Source organism: Neofelis nebulosa, chromosome 9, assembly GCF_028018385.1.
Source record: "Neofelis nebulosa isolate mNeoNeb1 chromosome 9, mNeoNeb1.pri, whole genome shotgun sequence".
Taxonomy (NCBI): Eukaryota; Metazoa; Chordata; class Mammalia; order Carnivora; family Felidae; genus Neofelis; species Neofelis nebulosa.
The window spans coordinates 61165982-61185754 of NC_080790.1; the positions used below are offsets into that span (position 1 = coordinate 61165982).

General features: G+C 38.9%; 1 protein-coding gene across 3 annotated transcripts in view; it reads left to right on the forward strand.

The window, feature by feature from the left end:
- The first annotated feature begins 2027 nt into the window (after window positions 1-2027).
- The window catches only part of XPO1 (exportin 1), a 46168-nt gene continuing 28422 nt past the window's right edge, over window positions 2028-19773 (forward strand). Inside the window, exons 1-4 of one of the 3 annotated variants that reach the window (XM_058683989.1) lie at window positions 2028-2808; window positions 6588-6719; window positions 12158-12259; window positions 15695-15767. In XM_058683989.1, the coding sequence (XP_058539972.1) occupies window positions 6594-6719; window positions 12158-12259; window positions 15695-15767 (301 nt within the window). In that variant the 5' untranslated portion in view covers window positions 2028-2808; window positions 6588-6593. Of the gene's footprint in view, window positions 2809-3623; window positions 3649-6587; window positions 6720-12157; window positions 12260-13127; window positions 13196-15694; window positions 15768-19773 lie in introns of those variants that run through there. The other 2 variants (XM_058683990.1, XM_058683991.1) reach the window with 2 other exon arrangements.

Genomic DNA, 19773 nt, shown 5'->3' on the forward strand with positions numbered 1-19773 from the left:
AAACAGACAAAGGGACAGCAAACTGAGACTATTTGAACTTTACAATCCACACAGTACTTTATGGGTCACACTGCTTCTTCATACCCATTTGATCCTTACATGGATAAGACAGGCATTGATGATGTAAGCCTCATTAAATGGGTGAGATGGGTGAGAAGGAAACCGAAGCCCAAAGAGGTGAAGTGACCTGCCCAAGGGCACACTCTGAGTGAAGCCAGTTCTCACTCCCAGTTTTTATCCCTATTATTCTGCCACCTAACAACAACAACAAAAGTGGCCTGGTACAAGAGCTGAAAATGTGGAAGGAAAAAGTTTTTAAAAAATAGGACAGGGGCGCCTGGGTGGCTGTCAGTTGGGTGTCCGACTTCCACTCAAGTCATGATCTTGGGATTTACAGGTTTGATCTCTGCATTGGGATCTGTGCCGACAGCTCAGAGCCTGGAGCCTACTTCAGATTCTGTGTCTCCCTCTCTCTGCCCCTCTCCCACTCTCTCTCTCTCTCAAAAATAAATGAAAACATTAAAAATTTTTTTAAAAAAGGACAGCTCCAGTTGTCCAGTTGTAATAGAATAGAAGTATTCCAAATGACTAGTGTATGTTATATATTATGGTTTGATATTATTCAGTTAGGCAGTGAGTAAAAATCTTAGGTGTGAAATATTATGTTGGTAAAATATTATTTTGGTAAATCCAAGAGTTGAGTTACAATTTTTCTTTATGTGAGGATGAGGGAGTTTTTCTTAAGTAGTGCATTAGTGTTAGCTATTGTTGATTGTAATGAATATTTGCTGTTGAAATTGTGGCTTAATAAATCATGATTAAACCTCTCGGTGGCACAATGGGCCTAGAAAATTTTGGTGGGTTACTTTATGCTTCTTAAGAAAAATCAGTAAAGCTGATTTGGAGGGCAGTTGGGGACAAACGAGAGGCAACCACGTGAAAGGCCACGTGCATGTGACTTTCAGGGAAAGTCACTATTTGGGATGATGAAGAATGTGAAGGGCAGCTATGTTGAAAAGAAAAGTCAAGGGCACCTGGTGGGAAGCTGTTGGCATGCACCCTAACCCAGCAAAAATACCGGTTACACCAATTACAGAAATCATAGTGTCTTAGTTTCTAGGAAGGGTTAGTCCTTGGAGCAAACTCCAGCCTGGAGACACCTCGTTAAAATTTGAAGGAGCCTTGTTCAAGAACCACTCAGGTACCTTTTCCAAGACTCTGAGAAGATCACCAGGCACCAAGAGTGCACGCCCCCATATCTCACCCCAAATTCCTTCAAGGTTATTCTCCCCCTCAACTCCCTGGCCCCAAACGTAGGCCTTTAAAATGGATGAGAGGTCCGAGGCCTACAACTGCCCTCCCCTGCGTTCCTTTCGCTCTTTTTTGCCATCTCCACCTCCTCGATTAAAAAAACAACTGAGTGTCCTCTCCATTCTCAAAGCGCTGCGAGGGTGTGGGTCCCGGTAACTGCGGGCTCGGGCCCCGCAGGTTGGCGGGAGCAGGCAGGGGCGGGCCAGCACGGATCCGGAGAAAGCCGAGCGACTGCAGCCGCGCGCCGCGCTCAAACTCGCGCCGCCACCAGCTCACGAGCTGCGCCCCACCCTCTCCGTCACCAAAGGCACCAGCCAATGAGCGGATCGGAAAGGCCGGGCCTGAGGGCTGAGCTTTGGGAGGGGGAGCAGCGGGAGGGGAACGGGAAGTCGAGGGCGGGCTGCGTTTGATTGACAGGTCGCTCGAACCAATCCTCCGCGCGGCTTCTCTTTGCTCTCTTCTCCGCTGGGCACAGCTCTCCGTCCCACCTCCTCCTCTACCCCCCTCCTCACTCCTTTTCGACCCGCCCCACTTCCCTTCCCCCACTCTGCAGGCAAATCGCTGCTGGAAAGAGGCGGGGGCCGAAGCGGCGGGCTCGTGTGGAGACTTGAGGTGGAATTGACGGGGGATCTAGCCAATAAGAGGTAGGCTGATGGCGCGGCAGTGGCTGGAACCGGCCAATGGGCAAGCGGGCTGGGGGCGGAGGCCCAGGTTCCAAACGCTCCGCGGCGCCATGGGCTGAAAACTCAACCGAGATGGAATCTCCCAGTCTGAACCGGTTTCAACCGGTTCCGAGTTTGAGGCACTAGGAGGAGGGGGAGAAGCGGCTGCAGCGGCCGCGGCAGGAGCAGCGGGAGCTACAGCATCAGCAAGAGCAACAGTAGCTACAGCCCCGGCGGCGGTGCCTGTTCCAGTCTTTGCTGCTGCAGTCCGTGCAACCACCCAGAGGGGGAGGGGGGAACCACCAGTCGCTGAGGAGCAGGAGAAGGGGGGAAAGTTTAGGCGAGCCTGGGTGGGGGGGCCCAGCGCCGGAGCCGCGTGAGAGAGGGAGCCGTATTTTGGTAGGGGGGAGTCGGACTGCAACTGGCAGCAGAGCGTCCCCCGACCTTGTGGACTCTATACCCCCTACTCCTGCCGCTCCTGCTGCCGCCTGTGGCTGGAGGGTCCCCCTGGGGCTGAATCTTTGGGACTTGACCCCTTTCCCCTCCCCCTTCCCTCACTCCCCAGCCAGGCGCGAGCATTTATTCCACGGATTAATTCCCCTTCTTTTTTGGGGGGGGGCGGGTGGGTGTGTGTCGTGGGGGGTGTCCCTGAAATAGTAAATATTGTTGAGCTTTTTTTTTTTTTTGCCCTTATCCTCTTCGTTTTTTTAATTTCCTTTTTTAAGGTGGGAAAACTGTGAAACCCACCTTGATTTCCTCCCCTCTCCCCCCTCCCCACCTTCCCTCGCCCTAATCCCCCGACAAGGAAAGAAGAAGCAGTTGGTTCAATCTCTGGGTAAGTCGACTGTGTCTTCAGGGCCGAGGGTCGGGCGGCGGCCGGGCGGGAGGAGGCCGGCGTGGGGCGCGGCGGCGGCCGCGGGAGGCGAGCCCGGGAGGCGGCGGCGGGCCCACAGCAGAGCCTGCGATTGAATGGAGCCGCTTCTGCCGCTGGGGGATGGAGGCGGGGAGGCGGCCGCGGGAGGGTAGCGCTTGCTGGGTTATTCGCGTGTGCGGGTGGCGGTGGAGGAAGGCGAGGAGCGTGTGATAGTGAAGTGGAGCCGGCGTGGGGGTGGAAGGGCTTCCCCAGCCCAGGGGGCTGGGGAGAAGTTGGGGTGATTTCAGGAACATCTCTGTAAATTATTAGGAGTGGAAGTTTCCAGAAATATTTAGTGCAGCAGCATTGAAACGTCCGCCTGCATCACGTGGCCCCTCGGTGGAGAGCTTGGGATCGGGGGAGGGAGGGGCCGTTGAGTCCCTCCTCCTCCTCCTGCAAGGAAACTCAAAATCTTTCTGGTTTTTTGCAGGGTAGGATTAGAAGTAGGAGAGGTTAGTTGATTGTTCAGAGTCCTGCAATTGGGATTCCGTGCTGTGTAGTTTGTTGGGGGGGGGGGGGGTTGAGTGTGTTAAGTGATCGAATCGCTTGCTGCTGGCTTTGTACGGTGGATGATGCCCTGATTCTCCTTCATTTCGAGGTCTTCGAGTTTGGGGTGGGTGGGAAGAAGTGGTGTAGTAGAGGAAGCTTTAAAGATTTGCCCACCCCGGACCTCCTCTGATCACGCAGAGGCCATGCTGCATAGAGAATGGGGCGGTGAACTTCAGGCGCCTGGTCTAAATGCCTCCTCCGAGTATGGGCGGGGTGAGTGCGTGCTCCGGTATGCTATAGTTAGAAGTGCTGCAAATCGGTTCGGGTGGGAAGCGAGGGGAGGGCGGGCCTTAGTGAGGTGTGTTTCTACTGAATGAAGCAGGCAATTGCCCACACATCTAAGTAGCAGTCTCTCCTTGTAGCGACTTGTTTTTTGACCTACTATTTAGTAATCATACAGCAACGGTTATAGTTTGGATGGGAGCTGGCAGTGTGTAGCTGCTTGCTTTTTCAGTTTGAAGTGGCACTGAAGGTATTTTGGTAGTCACTTGTAGAGTCACATTGCTGGATAATCCCTTGTATATGCTATCCAGTGAGTGGATTTTAGGATTGAGTGTCCCAAGGAGAAAAGAAAGCGTTTGTGGTTTCACCTCTCCAGCGATGGCTGTTTGCTATCGGGCTGATTGTGTATCGTAAGCGTGTGGGACACTGCTGTTAGTGGAAAGAATGTTTTGGAAGCTGTTTGATTTGGGGGACTAAATGTGCTTGGCATTGACCAGAAAGCCGCCATTTCTGTACAGTTCAAGAATAGGTAGGTCATTTCGAAGATAGTCGGTAGTTTTAAGGATGGCAAACTACTGTATTTAACACGAGCTTCTATTCTAACCCTGATTTTTCACAAGAATTTATCCACAAGAACTCTGTAAGGACAGTGTACTTGAAAGTGAAACTTTTTACAGTCAAATTGTTCTTTTTGTTTGGGTTATTAAATTATGATAGGACTACTTAGAAAAGTTCGTTCAGTTTTTAACCAAAAATTGAAAACTTTTGTTCTGTACATCTTGGTGCTTTGTGGGGGCATTGTTTTTCAGCCTCAATTTTTAGACTGTTCTGATCTTACTGTACTTGAAGCAAGGAAATTTACGTTTGTTGGTGGAATATATATATTTTTGCTTTGATATTAGTATTTAGAGCAAAGATTTTCATTAATGTGTGTCAAGTATTCTGTTTGTATTGAAAACCTTAAATAAATGCTATAAAAATTTTTGAAATCTTATGAGTTTTTGCTGTCAGTAATGGGCTGAAAGGCGTCAGAAGAATAAAAATCCTTGAACTCTTCATTTTTACGTCATCTGTAACTTAACTGACTCATTTTTTACACTTCTGGGTTTTTTTGTAACTGGCATTATCATTAAGTAAAACATTTGAGTTAAAATTGAAATTGCTGCCATTGTTACGAACATTTTTAAATTGCTATCAAGTAGCCAAGAAATAATGTCTCTTTTCTACCAATCTACTTTGTACAAACATAATCAAGCCACCCACCCATTTCCTTATCCTGGAAGGTTTTTAAGAGGGGGAGAAGTGGAGGTGACCATCTGACCTTTTTAGGTCTAACTACAGTAAACCAGGGGTTCTTAACCTGAGGTTTCATGCATGGCTTTCAAGATGTCCTGCATTTTCTGTAATTGTATACAATATTGTGAGTTTTTAAAATTTGGCAGGCACCATCATGTTCTTCTGATTGTAATGTATCTTGGCCCAAAAAGGTTAAGGAGTACTGATTTAGTCAGTCAGACCTTGAGTAGCACTGGCTTTGAAGAAAAAGCAAAGGAAAGATCTTTATAATGCTGGGCAATAAAAATGTGAATGTGTGCCAGCATCTTGATTAGAATCCTCTTAAAAAGATAACGTTGCATATGAACTGGTAGGTTTTAGCCAGTATATTATGTGAGGTGAAGAAGCTCACTTTTCTGTTATCATAGAATTTGTATTTATTTGGCAAATAGTTGGCAGGCTTTTATAGCTTTTCACCTTGCCAATGAATACCTGGAAGTTAAGAAAAAAATTCTTCTGACATATCATAAAGTATTTTTTAGACATATGTTCAAGGAATTTGTACACTTGTAATTTTAATCTCCAAAATCATTGAGGGTTGAAAGAAACAAAATATATATATAAATTTTAAGTATAAGTATACTGAGTATAAAAGTATAAGTAGACTGAGTATAAAAATTTTAAGTTCTGTTGAGTATAAGGGTACCATATTTGATTGACTTGTGGTTCTTGCTGATTATTGGTATATACAGTAGGAAAACTCGTATACCATGTTTAACTTTTAGCATCTTCCTGTTGTTCTTCCCAGCATATCTTAAAAATTAAGGTAACATGCAATGCAGGGAAAGGAGTTTTACCGAATTAAAAGACCCTACTTAGGAAAGGGGAAATCCACTTAAACTTCATCTGTACCTAAAAATTTGAGATTAAGACTTCGAATTGTATCGATTTTTAGGGCCATAAATTCCTAATAGTTTCATTTAAAAATAGGTTGGGGGTGGTGTCTAGGTGGTTTGGTCAGTTGAGCATCCAACTTCAGCTTGGGTCATGATCTCACTTTGTTAGTTCCAGCCCCACATTGGGCTTGCTGCTGTCAGTGCAGAGCCAGCTTTGGATCCTCTGTCCCCCTCTCTCTGCCCCTCCCCCACTCCCACTGTCTCAATAAAAAAGATTTAAAAAATAAAGTAAAATAGGTTAGGAGTAATTCTTTATTTTCATAGTTAAGGTTTATTTTGAGAGTGCGCACATGCATGAGCAAGGGAAGGGCAGAGAGGGAGAGAGAGAATCAGAGGCAGGCTCTGCACAGATAACGTAGAGCTCCATCGCGCTCAATCTCACAGAGATCAGGACCTAAACGGAGATCAAGAGTCAGATGCTTAACCCACTAAGCCACCCAGACACCCCCAGGGGTAACTTTTTTTTAAATATGAGTAGAACAGTAAGAGTTTTCTGTGGTCTTAAAATAGATCTTAATAAATAAGCAGTTAGAGTATCTTCACCACTTATTTGCTTTTACTATTTATTTAGGTAGCCTTTAAAATACTTGTTAAAATATTTGCAAGAACATGGTTGAAGTAAAATAATATGAATAGAAAGTTCTTGACTGGTAATATCAAAACTTCATAGACACCTTAAATTTTTTTCTTTATTTACAGTAATCTATGCCAGCAATTATGACAATGTTAGCAGACCATGCAGCTCGCCAGCTGCTCGATTTCAGCCAAAAACTGGATATCAACCTTCTAGACAATGTGGTGAATTGCTTATACCATGGAGAAGGAGCCCAGGTAAAGTAGCTGATCAAAACTTTATAACATTCTTGTAGTATAATGAAGTTGTTCATTTAGAATTAGATTTTAAATTATTACCTTTTTAAAAAGTGTTCCATAGTTTGTATTAACTTGTAAGTATAAAAAAGTGTTCCATAGTTTGTATTAACTTGTAAGTATATATCAACCAATGAGGAGTGATCTGGAGAAATTGCAGTATATTTTGACATGGTTAGAGTGAGATATTTTGGAATATTATACTCGTTCTATCTTTCAGAAACCTTTACCGCCATTTAATGAAAGACCCCCCATTTAAAATATTTATTAAATGCTTTGTAGATATAAAGGCTGTACATATTTTATGTGTGTAATATATTTGGAGTAAGGATTCTTGTATTTTTGAAATATGTAAATTACAGAAGTACTTCACAGGTAAAACTTGTTTTAAAATTCCCAACAATACAGAGCATCTTAAGTTATTTGAATTTAAGACTTGTAAAAGTGGTACTGTTAATGTAGGTAGTTATCTTACATATCCATGCTTTGAACAGTTGAAGGTTTGGGGATTTTTTTGTTAAAAACACCCAGTTGAAAGAAAGACGAGAGAGGAATGTTCATAAATGTTTTAATTGTTTTACGTTACAAGAAATTAGGCAATCTTGAATCTTCACTGGAATTAATCACAAAGAGTTTTAAATCAGTAAAGTTTTCTGTTGTTGGATTTAAGTCTTTTAAGGTGATGTAACAAATATTAGTACAATTTTGTTGCCAAAACGTTATGTTTCTAGTAGATAATGTCTAGTAGTTTTGAAGTTACTTATGTTCAAGAGATTAGTTTATATTTGTGTAGTTAAACCCTGACTACTATCATAACTTTAGAAACCTGAAAGGTAGAAATTCTTTCTTTTATGGACAGTATGAAAAACAGGATGTATAAGTACCAGCCTATGCATAAGTATTTCCATTTCTTTTTGAAATCTAACATTTGTGGTTTCACTGTATATAATAAAGAGAAAATTTAAAAAGGGGGCCATGAAAGTTGTATGAGCAGTAAAAACTATTCTGCAGACTTTGTAATAAGCTTGTTGGTCCAGTTTTATAACTCCTAGGGGCTTTTGGTCAGCATTCTTGTCTCCAAAAGTCTTCCTGAAAAAGTTATTCCATCCTTACCGTGTAGTTGTTTCTTTGTGCTGTGCATTCACTGTGGAGCTTTAAGCTTCATTTCATTCTAACATGCACGTATGGAAAGCAGCTGCTTTTGGAAGAAAGTATGGAAGTAAGGTTGGGCTCAACTTTGAATGTATTCGAAGCACAAGTCTTGTCGCCTTTAGGAAGATGGGCATTTAATTTTGTTACGTTGCTCAGCTGCTACTGCTGTTTAAATCTTTGTTGTTTTTTAACATGGCTCACAACATCTAAAACTGTGATGGATAAACAAAGAGACCGGTGTTTTTCTAGGCTTAAAACTAAGAAGTAGCAGTAATTTTTTTTTTTTTTTTTTTTTTTTATCATGAAGAACATATTGGTACTGGGATACCTGGCTGGTTCTGTTGAGTTCAAGCCCCATGCTGGGTGTAGAGATTACTAAAAAAATAAAGATAAATACGTATCAGAGGTGATGCCACTTTTAGTAATGTTTCACAGTATTGAGAGTTAATGATTTGTTTTAAATTTGACTTTTGAGTAAAATGTAGGCTTAGAAAAGTTTTCATATTTTCTTTTTTTTTTTTTTTTGGAGAGAGAGAGAGAGAGAGAGAGAGTAGGACAGGGATAGAGAGAGGGAGACTGAGAATCCCAACCTGGCTATCAGCACAGAGCCCGACTTGGGGCTCAAATAAACCATGAGATCTCAACCTGAGCTGAAATCGAGAGTTGGACACTTCTGAGCCAACTGGACACCAACTGAGCCACCCAGGCACCCTTAAAATTTCTATTTATCAAGGCAAAATAAACTTTCCCCAAAATAAGAATTTTATGTTTAGTTATATCATAAGATGAATAGGTTGCATAAAGATAATTGCAAACTGTTACATTGTAGATAAGGAAATGGAGGCTGAGAGCTTAAAGTCAGCTGAGAACTTTTTTCTAAGTCATGTTTTTTAAATTCTAGTTCAGTGTATTTTACATGTGCCACCTTTTGAGGGTCTTATTTTGAATAAAAAGAAGCATAAAGCTGTTGTGGAAAACATGTTTTTAGTGATAGAATCTTGATTTTAGTCCAGTAAGGTTTCTAGTCACTACTCTAGAGTCTCAGCCACAAGGTTACCAACTTACTGAAGACAAAGATAGTGGGGTTTGTAAAACCACCTGTTACAGTACCTGATACTTACAAGGCATTCTATTTAAAAGGTACTTTGGGAAGTATAATGAAGATTTACCATATGTGATGTAAACTCATTGTGTTTTTGTTTTGTTTTTTTAATTTTTTTTTTTTTAACGTTTTTATTTTTGAGACAACATGAGCAGGGGAGGGGCAGAGAGAGAGAGGGAGACACAGAATCTGAAGTAGGCTCCAGGCTCTGAGCTGTCAGCACAGAGCCCAACGCAGGGCTCGAACTCACAGACTGTGAGATCATGACCTGAGTTGAAGTCGGACACTCAACCGACTGAGCCACCCAGGCACCCCTAAACTCATTGTTTTAAAATACAGTAAGGTTTCTTAATTTTTTCCAGTTTCAAAATAATGTACTAAAAAATGGCAACTAAAGGACTACATAAAAGTATTTTTCTATTTTTAGCCAAGTTAGGCAGCCAGGGGGGAAAAGATATATAGAAGAGTTGGGTGTTTTCTCCAGTATTGTGTGAGGTGACTTGAACTCAGTCTATTGCTTAGCAACTAAAATACTTTCACCATTCAGTAAGTAACAGGGAGATAACAAATTTTCTCTTCCTTTAGTTGCCTTTTTCTTTTTTAGCTCCTTTTGGAGTTTTAACTTAATAAAAAAATATAGAAGGATAGTGTGGTTGGGGCAAAATTAAGACCCTAAGATGCAAATACTAGAAATAACTTCAGAGAGTAAAATGACCACTAAAAGGAAGGGACATGATTTATGCAGAGTTTTAATGAATGGTTAGTAGTGTAGGGAGTATTCACTACGTGCACAATGGTCATCACTTCAAAAGTTCTGACAGTATCTTAACAAAATATTATTAGGCATGGATCTTTGGTATTCTTATTCTCTTGATATTTGTTACTATTTTATGTGCAAGACTATAACTAGTTAGAAATGAATAGATCTAGTTAGATGCTCTCAGGGAGAGAATCAAAACATTTCTAAAGTGTGCTTTGGCCCTAGATAACTCAGTTCACTATTCTTTTAGCTTTTTGTCATCATATAGCATAATTATAACTCCATAAAACTATTAGTCCCTTAATGAAGTCAGATCCAAAATACTTACATAATAAGAATTTATACTCTGGCTCTAACCCAATGTATATTTTTAGGTTGGAACCCAGGCAACTGGTTTTCCTTCCAAGTTACGTGGTAGTTCTGGTGGTGGTGTCAAGGTGCAAAACCACTACTTAACATAGTTGGGTGTATATTTCTCAGTTCTTCTAAACAGTAAGCAGTGTCTATTGCTGATTGGGCGGTAGGGAAAATCACTGTATTTGCTACCTCAGGAAAATAATGCTTAACATTAAAGCCAAAATAAGGAGCATGATTTTTTTTCTTCTGTAAGTTTGAATAAAAGCTAAGTTAAAGAAGATTATGAGGTGTTGGTCAGAGAAGGTTCCAATTGGAAGGCTTCTTTTCCCCTTTTTGATGTCTGCTTATAAACTCTTAACCAAGTTGAATCAATCTGACAAAAAGGTAATTGACATTCTTTTTTTTTTTTTTTTAATATTTATTTATTTTTGAGAGACAGAGTGAGACAAAGTGAGAGTGGGGGAGGGGCAGAGAGAGAGGGAGACACAGCATTGGAAACAGGCTCCAGGCTCTGAGCTGTCAGCACAGAGCCCGATGTGGGGCTTGAACCCACAGACCGTGAGATCATGACCTGAGCCGAAGTCGGACGCCCAACCGACTGAGCCACCCAGGCGCCCCAGTAATTGACATTCTAAAGCCATCAAACTTTTTGATTTCATGTGTTAGAAACAGGTAAGAGGTAATTAGGGAGGATCCAGTTGAGCTACAAAACTGCCTTTAAAGGTCAAAAGATTAAGCTCTTCTTGAAAAAAAAATCAGAATTAACAGCCTTTGGTAAAATGTATTCATCTCCTGAAAAACTATAATGATTAAAATGAAGATACATAGTATCAATATGGCGAGATCTCAAACTCCATTGTCAGTCATACCTTGCAATAAAACTGAAGGAAAGTGTCAAATGAAAAGAACAAATTGTAGGATTTTTATAGTATGTTATTTATGTAAAATTTAGTGACCACACAACTGTATTGTTTATGAAATTTATACGCATGCTGTGAAGACATGGACAGAAAAAGACCCCAAATTCATGAAAGTGATTACCTCTACAGAAGGAACAAAGGAAAGAAATGGCATTGGAGAAAGATATAAAGGTGATTGCCAAAAGTTTTAGATCTTCTACATTTAAAAGAAAAACAGATACAAGTAAAACAAAATGTCAGTATTTATTCTAGATCATGGCTATATACTAGGTTTTTACTATTTCTGGGTTTGTATTTTAAAGACAATAAAACGAAGTTTTTGAAATAAGCTCGGATTTAATATGACATTTAGAGGAATTTGAGAGAGTGTAAAACAGATGTATTTACCATAAACTTAGACTTTTTAAAAAGGGTTTAAGGATCTTCATGTTTTATATATATCTACAGGTATTTGAGGTTTGTGGCCTTACTTAGACCTAGTTTTTTTCAGTCTTCCTATGAGATCTATTTTTATAGTAAAGTTTGTTAGAGGTATCTTGGTAACTTGTAAGGCAGAGTGTACCATTACATAGTTTATTTAAGTATCTGAATTTTTATGTTTGCTTTTGGTTGATTGTAAATGCTGAGAACTCATTTACATTAGTCTTTGTTAGCATTGGTTGAACTTAAGATCCGTTTTGAGGATACCAAATAAAGTAGATTGCAAAAAAAAAAACCTATTGTTTCAAAGGGGTGAATATTCCCATTTTAAACTGAAATTTGAGATGACTAGGTGGTTCAGTTCTGCTCAGGTCATGATCTCATGGTTTGCTTTGTGAGTTCAAGCCCCACATTGGGCTCTGTGCCGACAGCGCTGAGCCGGCTTGGGATTCTCCCTCTCCCTTCCCCCATCCCCTCTCAAAATAAATGAATTAATTTTAAAAAAAGAAATTGGATTTTAAGAGTGATAATGGACATATTTATTTGTATATGGACTCATTAATTTCTTGTGTTTCAGAAAGTTAATAGAGTCACTGTCCCATTGGGATTTGTGCCTTGCTCGGTACCATTTTAATGAATGATTAAAAAGAACAAGTGAGCTTAAAATTATTTTCATGTAATATTTTAGCAAAGAATGGCTCAAGAAGTACTGACACATTTAAAGGAGCATCCTGATGCATGGACAAGAGTCGACACAATTTTGGAATTTTCACAGAATATGAACACGAAAGTAAGCAAGTGGTGGTTTTAAAATCCATTATTTCTTCTTTTCTTCCAGTCATAAACTTTGAGGAAGGTATCTCATTTTTAGTATTAGTGTTTGTTATCTCAAACATTTAATATTGTTAACTTATTTCAAAATTTAGTCTTAAACATAGAATTAATTCTTGCAAATAGTCCTAAGAATTATGAATGAAGTTTTGTAATTGGGACTAGAATGCAAGGTGGCTTTTTTTTGGTTGGTTTTTGTTTTTGTTTTTAGAATATGTATACAGATCTAAGTAGCATAAATTCTGGATGTTATTCAGATATGAAACATAACATCAGAGGAATTTTGGGCAAGTAATCAATATAATACAGGTTAGGCACCTCCAACACGAAGTTGTGTGGGCAGCAATAAAACCCTGCTCCATGGTAGCAATGCTCTTAATGGGACAGCACTCAGTTTTTATTTGCAATTGAAAAATGTTATAATTTGGGTCCTTTTTTCCTAGTTTGAACAGAAGGGTTGATCAAAATGTGTTTTGACTGTTTTAGGCTTGATGATTCACACTTCTCTTTAAACTGCCTTGAAGTAATAAAATACCATGCATGGCATTCTGTTTAATACACACAAGATTTCCACTTGGTATACATTGTGTTAAAACAGAAAATAGCCATTTTCACATCTGTTTCTGAAATCAGACTGTATTAATTAACAGTTTTAAAATATTGATTAGTTTTGACATCTTGTAAATTTTAGAGCAAAAATACAGTCCAGAACTTCCTCAAAGTGCTAACCTTAAGTAACATAATAGTGTTTGCCTGTTTGCTTGCCTGGTAAATTTTGCTTTTTATACTGACAGACATTACTAATGTTTAAGTTGATTTATCAACAGTATTTTTAAAAACTCAAATTTGTCTTGTGAAAAATGAGATGATTAGAGGAACAGAAAGAAAGCAACAGGTAAAGAATTCTTCAATTTACATAAATTACAAATGATTTGGTGCTAAATTTATGCACTATGACATTTGGCTTTTATGCAATCATTTTTTTTTCTTTAAAGATGTTAACACTACCTGATATTAATCATAATGTTCCATTATGTTGATTGCTTGTAATAGGAAGAAAAGGGGTGTCTTCCTGTGCAACTGACACAGCTAGGCTTTGACGGCAGGCCTCCACAAGGTCTACCCTTTTGATTCCCTTTAACTGAATTCTGTTCATCAATTGTTTTTGTTTCATGGGCGGTGGGAGGGGAAAGGGGAATTCAATGCATAAAATAAGTATTTCTAAGGGCTCAGTAGAAATTTCTACCATAGGGATCATTTCATGCATTTATTTTTTCATTTAGTCTTTGCTGTTATCTGTCCCTCATCTTCATAACTCAGCAGTGGATTTCTCAGGTCCTGAGATGTGATGCAGATACGTAAATAATTCTTTTGAATGATGTTTGGATTATTTATCAGTATGTCCAAAGTAGTCTTTTACTATTGGCCCCCAGATTCGGCTAACACTTAAGATTTTTAATCAAAATACTCTTATTTCAAAAAAAATGTGGGTTCTCTTCATATGTAGAGTCTTAAGGTCTAGGAGAGATTCGGTTTTGGGATATTATGATGATCTTTGTATCCCTTTGACTTGTGAAAGCTTTTATTGGGCTTAACTGCTTCAGCCAGGAGGGCAGAATGAGGAAAATATGAATTGTATCCTCTGCAAGCTTATGCTTTCTTTTTACAGTTGGGGAAAGGACTTAGAGGTTAGTAAATAGGTAACTTAGGGAACAAAGTAGCAAACATAAAGGAAGCAGGGTAATAGCCTTCAATTAAAAAGTGTAAGCTGGAAAATATGGGCTGAATAGGACAAAGTTAAGAGATTTTGCTTCTTCCTGGTATATTTATGGTGGATTTTTAGTTTTTTAAAGATCTTTTTAATTGCTTGAGAATTAACAATATTCCATGTAGTAAGAAGTGCATTGTTTTGACTTAGCAAAACGTTGACAGTCTGATTTCGTATCTAGAAAATTAAAGTTTTTAGGGTAGTATGTTCTTAAAAGTTAATTTAAAATTTCAGTCAGAACGTCACCTTTTTTTGCCTATTTTTCTGAGGTCTAGACCTATAAAGGAATTATAAATGAACAGGATAGAAAGTTTCCCTATTTACTGCTGATTATGAAACCCTTTAATGGTATCAAATTTGTAATTTCAGAATTTTGCTTTGGCTTTTTTATTTTAGAAGTCTTTTTAAGGAATGTTCTGCAAATGTAGGATTTTAGTTGAAATGGCAAAATTTTCTTGAAAAGTATGAAATGTTAAAAAGAAAGAAAACAGCAAAAACGTTTACTATTTGAGCACAATGTAGTTTGGGACAGTCTATATTGTGCTTTGGATAAAATTAGCATTCACATGATCCCTTTGGTTGAAATACTAATGCTCCTATTTTATTGTGTGATGACTAACCATTTTAAAGATGAACTCTTATTCTCAGCCAAAACTTGCAATCTGAGGTTATATGTCTATATATGAATGAGTTTATCTTTCAGGTATTATAACTAATTCTTCCCTAATTCAACCAGTTGAGACGTACCACAACAGTTTGGTCCCTTTTCTTCCTCCTGTCTATCCACACTAATTGGTCATGGTAATAATTTTGTGTAGTAACTTGTATAGCATTATAAATTGTTGTGAACATTGTTGACTATTTAGAGTGAGTAATGAGCAGGAGGGACAAAATGGCTTGAAAGTGGTATCTGTATTTATTAACTTACTTATATTTTTAGTAATGACTTTTATATTTAGGAAGGAATACCTGAAAGATAAATACAGATTGCAACATGCGTTTGTGTATTATTTTTGACTGTGCACAAAAGTTTATCTTTAAATTAGTAGAAATAGCAACTGTAAGGGTGGGATTAAAATTGAAAATTAAACCCTTGGGCTGTCTTGCTGCTCCTTAAGTAACACACCAGTGATGTTTGTAAACACTTTCTATAAAAAGTATCTGTGACAATACTTTAATACTTGGCCAAGAGCTTACAACTCCTAGAGGATGGTAGGGAGCTTGAGAGCATCCAAGCTGCTAAATTCTTAGGAGCCTGGTCGTGTTAAAGTACGTGAGCCTATGAGCAGTCATTTATGCTGTGAATTCATATCTGGCTGCTACTTTTCCTTCTACAGATAAGCCCATTTGGCTGCTAAAGGGCTTTTTATTTGGTTCTTCCTCCTGGTGTGAGCATGTATAAACAGCAGGACATTAAATAGAGTAGTAAACAATAAAATGAGGAAAATGCATGAAAACTCAGTATATGGGTGAATAGATCCTTGTTTAATATATGTAATTAAACTTGGTAGCATAATGTTTTTGAAACTTTAGATGTAAATGTGTGAATGTCTGTCCATTTGTGAATCCTGAAAATTGCCAGTCTTATAGCAATATGTTCACATGGTTCTATTCTCCAATTTTCAGTATTATGGACTACAAATTTTGGAAAATGTGATAAAAACAAGATGGAAGATTCTTCCGAGGAACCAGTGTGAAGGTAGGAAAATGCTTTGAAGAATTGTAAATCCAGAATTTTATTATTTTTGGCATTTGTATTATAGTTGAATATCAGATGGGGGATTGTTAAATCTTTAGTAGTTATTATGCTTTAATGGAGATTATGGCTTTCGTCATGTAGCAAAGCAGGGGGAGGAATTAGTTTACCTTTTGGGGGAAAGAGGAGGCCAAAGCGGTTGAACTGTTTACAATAAGTACCGTGATAAAAAGTATATATCAACTTCTAGTTAATTGGGACCATGTTTGAAGTGAGTGAAATTTGAATGTGTGTTCTTATACATGGGTTTAAGTTTGCCAAATGGTAACTGACCAGTGATAAGTACTGTAAAAACAAAGGAAAAACGAAATTTTAAAAGTCACAAGGCTTTACCTTGGAAATTCTGGGCGAGCGCTAGAAGATATGGACTTCTAACTTAAGGAAAGAAAAGAAAATTAGGATGTGATGATGCTTGCTATTCATATTTAACTTTTGCCTTTGTACTGTCTCAGTAACAGTCCTGTTTAAGAAACTTGGGGCAAGCTTAATCTCTTGGAGTATATTGATGTAGTTACTTCCAGTTTTCATATACTGCCTCTGTTACCTACTTTAGATCCCTTGTTAACCTCTGAAAAATATATAAGTACAAGCCTGAACTTTATAATGGGGAGTATGCTACTACTGGTGGCAGTTTTTTCTATTAAAACCAGTCTCCTGTCTTGGACTGTTGATCTTTAATATGTCTTTTTTCACTTGCTTTTTCATGTCTTTTTTATGGTGGAATAATGACCTGGATTTACTCAGCTGGTCTTTCTCTAGAAACCTGACATCTTTCTGGCATGTTTATAGGTGAATAAGACAGTTTTTAATGGCAGTGTCCTTAATGTACCATAAGCCATAGAGTAAGAATGAGAGTACAGGGGGAAATACTGTCTTCAAAAAAAGGTTCCTATTTTTTTAAATATTTTATTTGGGGTTGAAACTATTTTAGATCATGTTGTGTGACCTTCTCAGAAGTTAGTAAGTCCAGTTTGTTTGGACCAAATAGATCCTTCATATCTCGTCACTGCCCTTTAGGGATCTTCGGAGCACTTCTCGTTCCTTTGCTGCTGTTAAGTCCCTCTTTTGTTTCTAAACACATAGTCCTCTGCCTCTTACCACATAAGGATTGCACTAGATGATTCTTCGACATTTTTCTGACTTTAAAATGAAACAATTTATAATGATACTAGCTGATCATGGTTCTCCATGAAAAAATTTCTCCATGAAAAAATTGGAGGCTAAAGGGTTCCCTGAGGATTTGACTGCTTCTGCATGAATGAGAGCAGTAGTAAGTTTTGGTTTTTATCATAAAGTCCCAGTGCTTCTCATGTTTATGTGTGTCAGATGTGCACATACTCCAGGGTGTGTAAAACTGTTTACTTTTGAAAACCTGTCATGTTTGAAGAAACTGGAGAGAGACATGGTGATTATTCTGCCTGTAACATTTCTAGACAAAAGAATATTATTAAGAAAATTGAAGTGAATATATATTTACAGTATTATACTGTATATAATTTTTTAAATGCACATATGAATGGACCCATCCACTTCAAGCCTGTGTTGTTCAAAGGTCAGCTATTATCTATAAAACGATTTATCAGGGGCACATGGTTGGCTTAGTCAGTTGAGCATTTGACAGTTTTGGCTCAAGACATGATCCCAGAATCATGGGATGGACCCTGGAGTTGGGCTCTGCATTGAGCATGGAGCCTGCTTAAGATTCTCTCTCCCAAGGTTCCTGGGTGGCTCAGTCAGTTAAGTGTCTGACTCTTGATTTTGGCTCAGATTGTGATCTGACAGTTCATGAGTTGGAGCCCCATGTTGGGGTCTGCACTGACAGTGCCGAGCCTGCTTGGGATTCTCTCCCCCTCTCTCTACCCCTCCCCACTCATGCTCACTCTCTAATTGAATAAATAAAATAAAAAACCTCTCCCTCTGCCCCCCCTTGCATGTGTGCTCTCTAAAATAATAAAGATTTATCAGAATCCCCTTTCCCCTGGTATTTCTCTTAAAGACTAATGATAACGATTAAGTGGGATCTAAACTTTATAAAAACCACTCACATGATGGTTACCATTGTCAGTGAGGTCATTACATGGAGGAAAAAGTGGTATAACTTCTAGGATCTTTCACAGGCTTGTTGGAAGAGCATGTAATGTGCCTCCCAGAGAATGTGAATTCCAAATTTAAATAGGCAACAACAACTTTGCATGATGCATTTAGTGTGATCGTGTTTTTAAAGTGAAACATTGGGGGGGAAATTCAGTACTCTCTGAATTTTATAATTAATTTAAACGTTGTCAATCCTGGTAGGGTCTCCAATCTTAAGCTTTCTTATCCCCCAAAGTACACTAAGTTTTCTGAATGTTACTTTTATTTCATCTTTAAGTAACTTAAGTATTGGGAATAAGTTTGTGTAACCCCCAAAATAATGTATATTCTTTTTATCTACAACTGTCATGTTTTTTAAAGCTGTTGTCTCCACTTGGTAGCTATTCCTTGTCCATCTTCCTTAACATATATATTTATTTACCTAGCACATATATTGTGTTTCTGCTTAGTACAAAGCATTAGTTGGTATTAAGTCTATGTAAATGTATCCCTATACCAACATGCAGTAGTTGTGAAGATATAGAAAAGTTAAATAAGGTATATATAATGAGTGCTACTCTCACTATAAAAGAAGGGGATGATGATCAGGTTGAGTCCTTTAAACCTCTCCTTCATGTAAATGGCAGTATTTTAAAGGAAGAAAACATTTGCACAGACAGCAAGCCAAAATAACTTCTACATTTTTCCAAACTAGTTTTTTTTGTTTATGTTTGTTTGTTTTGAGAGAGAGAGTGCCTGAGCTATGGAGGGGTAGAGAGAGAGAATTCCCCAAGCAGGCTCCGTGCTGTCAGTGCAGAACCCACAGAGACTGACACGGGGCTCAGTCTCAACAACCATGAGATCATGACCTGAACCAAAATCAACAGCTGGATGCCTAACTGACTGAGCCACCCAGGCGCCCCAGAGAATTTTTGTTTCAATTAAAATTTTTTTATTGAAGTAAAATTGACACACAGTTTCAGGTGTACAATGTAATGCCATGCTCACCATAATTGTAGCTTCCATTTGTCACCATACAATGCTGTTATAATATCATTGACTGTATTTTCTATGCTGTACCTTTCATCCCCATGATTTATTCCTTCCATACTGGAAACCTGTACATCCCCTTCAGCGCCCCCCCCCCTTTTTTTTAGTGTTTTATTCTTCATTTTTGAGAGAGAGCATGAGCAGAGGAGGGGCAGAGAGAGAGGGAGACACAGAATCTGAAGCAACTCCAGGCTCTCAGCTGTCAACATAGAGCCTGACGCGGGGCTTAAACTCACGAACCGCAAGATCATGACCTGAGCTGAAGTCAGACGTTTAACCAACTGAGCCACCCAGATGCCCCACCCCTTCACCCCTTTACCCCTTTTGCTTCCGTGTAACCATCTGTCCTCTAGGTAGCACTAGTTTTCTCTTTATATATGGGTATGTTTCTGCTTTGTTTTGTTGTTTTATTTTGTTCCTTAGGTTCTGCATATAAATTAAATCATATGGTATTTTGTCCTTTTCTGACTTAGTTCACTTAGCATTATACCTTCAAGAACTCATTCTTTTTTGTGGCTGAGTAATAATCCTTTGTGTGTGTGTGTATTTAACCCCACATCTTTGTCCATTCATCTGTCGATGAGCACTTAGGTTGCTTCCGCATCTTGCCTATTGGAATTAATTGCTGCAATAAACATAGGGGTGCATAGACCTTGTGAATTTGTGTTTCCATTTGAGTAAATCCGTGGTAGAATTACTGGATCATACAGTATTTCTGTATGTAAGTTTTTGAGGAACCTGAACATACTTTTTTCCACAGTGGCTGCACCAGTTTACATTCCTACCAACCATGCAAGAGGGTTCTTTTTTTTCCATATCCTTGCTG